We start from the raw sequence: 6,733 nt of genomic DNA, 5'->3' as shown, positions 1-6,733 counted from the left end.
ATTTAAATTAGTTAAAAACCTCTTCACCTGGTACAACTGCTTCTCCTCCCAAAGAAAAAGTCAAGCAAGGTGCACAAAAGGCCTCCTTTGTTCATTTTAAATTCTCTCTCACCAAAAACAGCGGGGCTGGAGGCCAAAACATAAAGTAACAGACTCCACTGTATGACAGCTGCCAGTTCAGTGACTCCCCGGCAGTTTCGCCTCCTTCCCTGCCGCTCCCTGTTACTGTGCTCTTCCTTGTGTAAGCGCTGGGGGGACACGTTTCCGTGACTGAGCACTGCTAATGTGACATCCTATAAAATGAGCTAGCAGTTCAAATTCCATTCTTCAACCAGAATTTAAAGAACCTTTTTCTTTCTTGACACCTCGGCCCCTCCTTGCATGTATGACACGTACATACCAGAGGACAGCAGCAGTTAGTTAGTTCATTTCACAGGCAGGAGCTGTTTCATGGGCCTGGTAATGATGTGCTGTTGCTGTCAGCCAGTTACTCTGATTGGGGAAGGCTGGGGCTTTTTGATGGCAATCCTGCAAGTTTCCCATCCAGCTTTAGTTAAGCACTGTTTGTTTTCAAAGGGTTAGTCTAGGTTGTAGCTTTCCCTTTCCTCTTTTACAAACTGGGACAAGAGCACGCACTTACTTACTGCAGCTCCTGTTTTAGTATGTATGCTTCAGCCACTCAAGTACAAAGGATTCAGGTTCACTGCAGTCTTTTTACCACCAATGCAGAAATAAAGCAATTTATTTTTGATAAAATTGTCATTAGTGCAATACATCTTAAAACAGAAGAACAAAATGAAAGTATTTACACATAATTTAAGCAACAAAACCAACTGTGGTCTGAGGTCATTTTAGTATTTTTTTAAAGTAAAAATAAGGCAAATAAAACTCCCTTCAGTGTTCTTTATCCAAACTAATCAAACTTAAAAATTAACGATTGTCTACACATACTGTTAAAAAGTACATGAGTTTCCAGACAAGCTCAGACATTTCACAGCAGGAAAAAAAAAAAATAAAATTCCAGAGTTACAGAATTGTTGTTTCCTTAAGTAACGTGTAGGTATTTTCAGAAGGCTGACAGACTTCCATTTCTCCTGGCTGAGAGACTCTCAGTGGACTGTATCTCACTTAGACAGGCAGAACTTTCTTCCTCATGATTAAAGCAGTCGTATGTGCTCAGCAAAGTGCCGTTTGCTGCTCGATCATCTTTCCGCAAAGAGAGGGGCAGGTTCGCTAGGGTGAAATTAACATCTTTGAAGGCATGCAATAAAAAGATCCCCACAATAATAGTCAGGAAGCCACTGAAGGTGCCGATGATGTCGTCAGCCGCCATGTGTTGCCATTCCTTGAAAAGGATGGCAGAACAAGTTAAAACAGAGGTGGTAAAGATTACATAATATATTGGAGTCACTATCGAAGTGTTGAATATATCCAGAGCCCTGTTTAAATAGTTGATCTGCGTGCTCACACAGACAATAAGGCTTAGCAGCAGAATCCAAAACAAGGGATGCTTCAGCACTGGTTTTCCTGCAAAAAATTCCTTTATACTGATGCCCAAACCTTTCACGCAGGAGACTGATAGTGCTCCAATTACAGAGCAAATTGTTATGTACACGAGAATGTTGGTCTGTCCATGGCGAGGTCCCACCACAACAATTAGAATTAATGACACGATGACAACAAGAGTTGCGAAGACCACAAAACCTGTGGTTGGGGGGGAAAAAATAAAACAATTCTTGTTATTTATGTACACTACTGAAAGCATCTTAGAGGTACTGAGAAAACACTCGTTAACATTGCGATCGGCTCAGCTTCAACAGAAGACTTCAGGATGTTTCTCATTACTCCTCCAACAACAAAGTTAAAGTTATTTTACAGTAAGCTGGCTAAAACAAAGAATGAAGCTCGGGCACATTGTATTATCGTTAACAAACTATCAGCAAGGTGACTACAGGATTAGGTTGCTGAGTTGCCTTACACACAGAGGCACTGAGGTGCAGACGCCACCGGACCCAGGCTTGTGGCTGAATGCTTTTTAGGGAGGTACGTTTTGGCAGGCTGCTACATTCATCAGCAGATTTCCAATAATCAGGTCATTCCTTAAGATCAGCTTTTTAATCTCCACGCTGGCTCCTTCCTCATGTTTAAAATGGAATTGTTTGCAGATGCGTATTTGTGAGTGCCTCATCTTCCACGTAAGCATAGCAGCTGGTCTCTGGGATTACATTTCTCAGCAGACACTTACCACAGCACCTACTGTTTCATTTTAAGGATAGCTCGACAAGGCTGACACACTTCAATTACAATTTATAGAAGTTGTGTTTATCCAACTGCGCTGCTGCCTTTGTTTAAATTGTCATCTCAGTAGTTCACATAAAAGCCAGACAAGTTCACTGGCATCATGCAAAGCGCCCTGTGGAATTATGTCACAGAATTCAAATTTCCTTTTTGACAACTATCTTCCTGGAACTTTCCTATAATAAAGAAATGATGGGCTGCATACATACCAAGTCAGCATTTTTCTTACCTGGATCGCCTAGTTTGTGGGACATTTCATTCAAAGTTTCTACTTCCTCCTCTTGTGGAGCGTGAATTACCATCACAGTTGATCCCAGTATACTTAGCAAACACCCTATTTTTCCATGTAGATTAAGTTTTTCATTTAAAAAGAAGGATGACAGAATGGCACTAAGAAGAAAAAAAAATGCACCAGCAAACATGGAATTAGTAATACCTCATTCATTTGCTCATCAACTTACAGGTTACTTTGACTGTACAGGTCACTTGCATACACAATGCAATACCTGGCTGATTTTCTATCTGAAGATACTTGCTATGAACAGAACCACCTGTTAATCTCTCCCCAGAACCCCTTTTTATGCTGCCTCCCAAAAAACTCTGTGCCTAAGCACTTGTAAAAATAATTTTTAAAAGACAAAAATCTTAACTCTACTTAAGAATGAATATACTGCTTTTGTTGTATATAACGTGGTTTTGAAATGCAGAAGATGATAGCTTTTCACAGATCGAGGTGTAGACGCATTGCTAGAACCCTTTTATAGCACAGTCACTTCACATCTGGAGAAACTTAGAAGTACTCCTGATGTTTATAAGCACTCTATTTATTGTTAAGAACAGACCACATTCATTACAGCATATTTCAGTGACATATTTCTAAATAAATATTTTGCTTTGCTCTCTGAAATCACACTGCTTTCTGTTAGTGCTTCTTACCTTACAAGAACACTGAGAGCTCCTAAAGGAGTCACTAACGTAGCTGGTGCAAAAGCATAGGCAGCAAAGTTAGCTACTTCGCCAGCTCCCACTGCAGAGTAATAATAAAATTAAAAAAAAAAAGTTAGGCTGTCTTACACAACAAACCTGTGAATCAGTGCAAGTGTTCTTGTAGACACAAACATGCAGTAAGGGAACAATGGAAAATGCTAATTATAGCGTTCAGCTAACAGTACTAGCACAACACCCCCACCCCCCCAATCTAATATTTTAAAAACAGACTGGGGGACTACAACAGGTATTAAAATCAATTCAGCCAAATTAGAAGGCGTTTTATGTTGTAGCTCCTCAGCCTGCCAACTCAAGTCATGAACTTCGGCAGGGAGAAATCTCCAATAGCAGGATACAGGGCAATGCATACATTAAGCCATAGTTACTTGAACACAGCCAGTAAGTGGAGAGTTTAAGCAATGCAAAAAAACCAAAAAAGTTCAGAAAATAGACATCATCCCAAAACATGCTTCCCTCTAAAGAATCCTGTATATCTAAGCACTCCTCTGCTAAGACAAAAACCAGAATGCACATGCTAGCAAAGAGATACAGGAAAACCAATGTCTGCATAGTTCCACCACCCAAAGAGGGCAGTTAATGAAAAAACTTCTGGTGTGAGAGAAGTTACATTAAAATCATTAGAGCTGCACCCATCAAATCACCAGATTGCACTACCATAGATTGTAGAATTCCCATCTTGCTCTGTTTTTGTAAGCATTTCTCCCATCTGTGGCAGAGTTATTTACTTAAATTATATAATGTGGATTATATTTTTGATACTTACTTGAAAGAAGTCCAGCCCACCACAGCCACTCCTTAAGGTACGCATGACCACCTTGACCTAGAATTGGAAGAATGTATATTTTTAATGGAATAGCAAACAACAACAAACTGTCACTGATAACATCACCAAAAGAATTTTTGCAGCCCATATCCTTAAATACATGGGCAATCTTTTGATACTTAAGCTTTATAGTTAAAGGGGTTGACATAAAATCTTCAAATTTCTGATGTGCACATGCCTCCTACAGCCTACTTTGAAAACTAGTTATTTTATTTCTTTTGTATTAGAAATGGCACCAATGACCATTTCTGCATTAGCTTGAAAACCAGTTCTTTCAACTTATTGTAATGATATGAAAAGCCAGGTTTTGTGTCTCATATGAGAATGCTAACATGTGGAAATTGTGTGTGGCTTATGTGGTTGATTACATGTACAAACATGTGACATGCAGTCACACTTTCCCATTCCAAACCAGGGAGCACGAATTACGTATCTCAAGATCAACCATCTTTTAGAAGCAGAGATGACAGGTACTGAATTAAAAATATTCAGATTCAACCCTCTGAATCACCTGAGGATGCTGCAACCATCCTATCTAAACCTACCCTCTTCCCATTTAAAACCACTGTCCCTTGTCCTGTCACTACAGGCCCTGGTAAAAAGTCCCTCTTCATCTTTCTTTTATAAACCTCCTCTAAGTAGCCTCCCCAGAGCCTTCTCCTCGAGGCTGAACAACCCCAACCCTCTCAGCCTGTCCTCACAGCAGAGGTGCTCCAGCCCTGTGGCTCTCCTCTGGACCCACTCCGGCAGGTCCATGTCCTTCCTGTGCTGAGAGCTCCAGAGCTGGACGCAGGGCTCCAGGTGGGGTCTCACCAGAGCGGAGCAGAGGGGCAGAATCACCTCCCTCGACCTGCTGGCCACCCTGCTTTTGGTGCAGCCCAGGATAGCGTTGGCCTTCTGGCTGCGAGCACACATTGCTGGCTCACGTCCAGCTTTTCATCCACTGGTACCCCCAAGGCCTTCTCTGCAGGGCTGCTCTCAAATCCATTCGTCCCCCAGTCTGTATTGATTCTGAGGATTGCCCCGACCCACGTGCAGGTCCTTGCACTTGGCTTTGTTGAACTTGCACAGGCCCACTCCTCAAGCCTGCCAAGGTTTCCCTCTGGATGGCATCCCTTCCCTCCAGTGTGTCCACTGCACCACTCAGCTTGGCATCATCTGTGAACTTGCTGAGGGTGCAATCCATCCCACTGCCTATGTCCTTCCAAGATATTAAATAGTACTGGTTGCAGTAAAGCCTTGAGGGACGCTATTCGTTACACGTGATCATTACACATGATTTTTAGTTTTCTAAAACAATCTCCTGACACTCAAAACGCAGTTAACATTCTCCTAAATGCACTCATTCAGGAACATAATTTAGTTAAGAGTGCTGGTTCCAAGTTCAATTTGCAAGTACAATTCAGATTTAGCTGACACGCGAAGGAAGGAATCATTCAACAAGTGTCCCCAGAGGGCATTACGTGCAAATTAAATAGCATGTATCACACACACAGAGTTAGGTGTGTCTGACACCAGAGAAAAAACACATCAGCTATACATCTTAGATTTCATATACCTGTAACAAACAAAAAAAGTCAAAACAAGATCATAAGTTTAGTAATCTTCTGTTAAACAGCACAACTTAAATGTCAGCACGTTTCTTCAGCACGTATTTACCTGCTCTCATGGAGCCTTTCCTAGCTAAACGGAGAAGTCCTTTCTTTTTCAGGATGAAACTTCCTCCAATGAAAATGCTGGAACTCATAGCCAACACCAGACCAATAATGAAGTCATATCTCCCACGAGTTTCGCTCATCTCGTAAACTACTGAAGACTGTCACGTTGACCTATGAAGAGTAGAACTTGTGTTACTCAACACAAGAAGATGCAACACTGAAACCTGAGCGAAATGAACACATTAGAATTAAACTGGTAGAAATACATATTGTACAGGAAAATCCTCATGTGACCGGTTCTCCCATGAACGGTCTCTGCAAAGGCAGTCTTTGAGGCATGTGCAAGCTTGACCCACAGATGAGTGACTAACAAGTCTGAACACAAGGAAGGGCTTCTGATACGGCATATAAAAACTGAAACCCAAACAAATAGAAGTTCTTTGAAAAAAGTTAAGGGAAACTTAAAGATGTGCGATTTATTTTTCTTTTCATTAAGTACACAGATCTATGTCCAACACACCATGTAACTGACAATGCTGATGAAACAATTACTTACATTGAAATCACTTTGTAAGAGAGTTTGAGAACAGCCACTGCATTTCTTCCATATAAACTCACTAGAAAAACAAAACACAAGATTATAATGGGTGTTTAATCATATAGCAATTTCCCTAACACAAACAAGCTTGAGATGTATACACACGCACTTATCCTCCAACAAACAAGGAAATACGGAACAAGAAATAAGGCATCTGTTTGTCGATCTATTTTACAAAGAGTTTCCCATACCTGCATGAAGCATCTTTGCAGCTTAGCTACAGTTAACTATTAAGAGTTTACAGTTTAAAAGCTTTCCCCTAGCCTGCTTAGATGCTAAATTTAGTTAGGAAAGACCTTCAACAACAGCTTAGCAGAAGACAACAATTTTTAGGCTAGAAATCAAGAT

The 6,733-nt window shown here is 40.9% G+C and overlaps 1 protein-coding gene across 1 annotated transcript; it reads right to left on the bottom strand.

The window, feature by feature from the left end:
- Positions 1–39: 39 nt before the first annotated feature.
- NIPA2 (NIPA magnesium transporter 2) lies at positions 40–6,404 on the bottom strand. The gene is made up of 6 exons (XM_035892885.1): positions 6,344–6,404; positions 5,789–5,958; positions 4,070–4,126; positions 3,235–3,325; positions 2,528–2,688; positions 40–1,704 (listed from the first exon to the last, which is right to left on the bottom strand). Exons 2-6 carry the CDS (start codon positions 5,925–5,927, stop codon positions 1,067–1,069), a joined length of 1,086 nt encoding a protein of 361 aa, XP_035748778.1. The 5' UTR covers positions 5,928–5,958; positions 6,344–6,404; the 3' UTR covers positions 40–1,066.
- Positions 6,405–6,733: the final 329 nt, after the last annotated feature.

This window comes from Egretta garzetta, unplaced genomic scaffold, assembly GCF_000687185.1.
Source record: "Egretta garzetta isolate BGI_Z169 unplaced genomic scaffold, ASM68718v1 scaffold370, whole genome shotgun sequence".
In the NCBI taxonomy this organism is placed as follows: domain Eukaryota; kingdom Metazoa; phylum Chordata; class Aves; order Pelecaniformes; family Ardeidae; genus Egretta; species Egretta garzetta.
Note: the sequence above shows the minus strand (reverse complement) of the source record. Positions and strands in the feature narration are given on the sequence as shown.

Coding starts and splice junctions, on each gene's coding strand:
- NIPA2 (XM_035892885.1), bottom strand. CDS start 5,927: ATGAGCGAAACTCGTGGGAGATATGACTTCATTATTGGTCTGGTGTTG. Junction 4,127..5,788: donor GAAAGGCTCCATGAGAGCAG/GTAAATACGTGC, acceptor TTCCAATTCTAG/GTCAAGGTGGTCATGCGTAC. Junction 1,705..2,527: donor CCACAAACTAGGCGATCCAG/GTAAGAAAAATG, acceptor CCCCAACCACAG/GTTTTGTGGTCTTCGCAACT.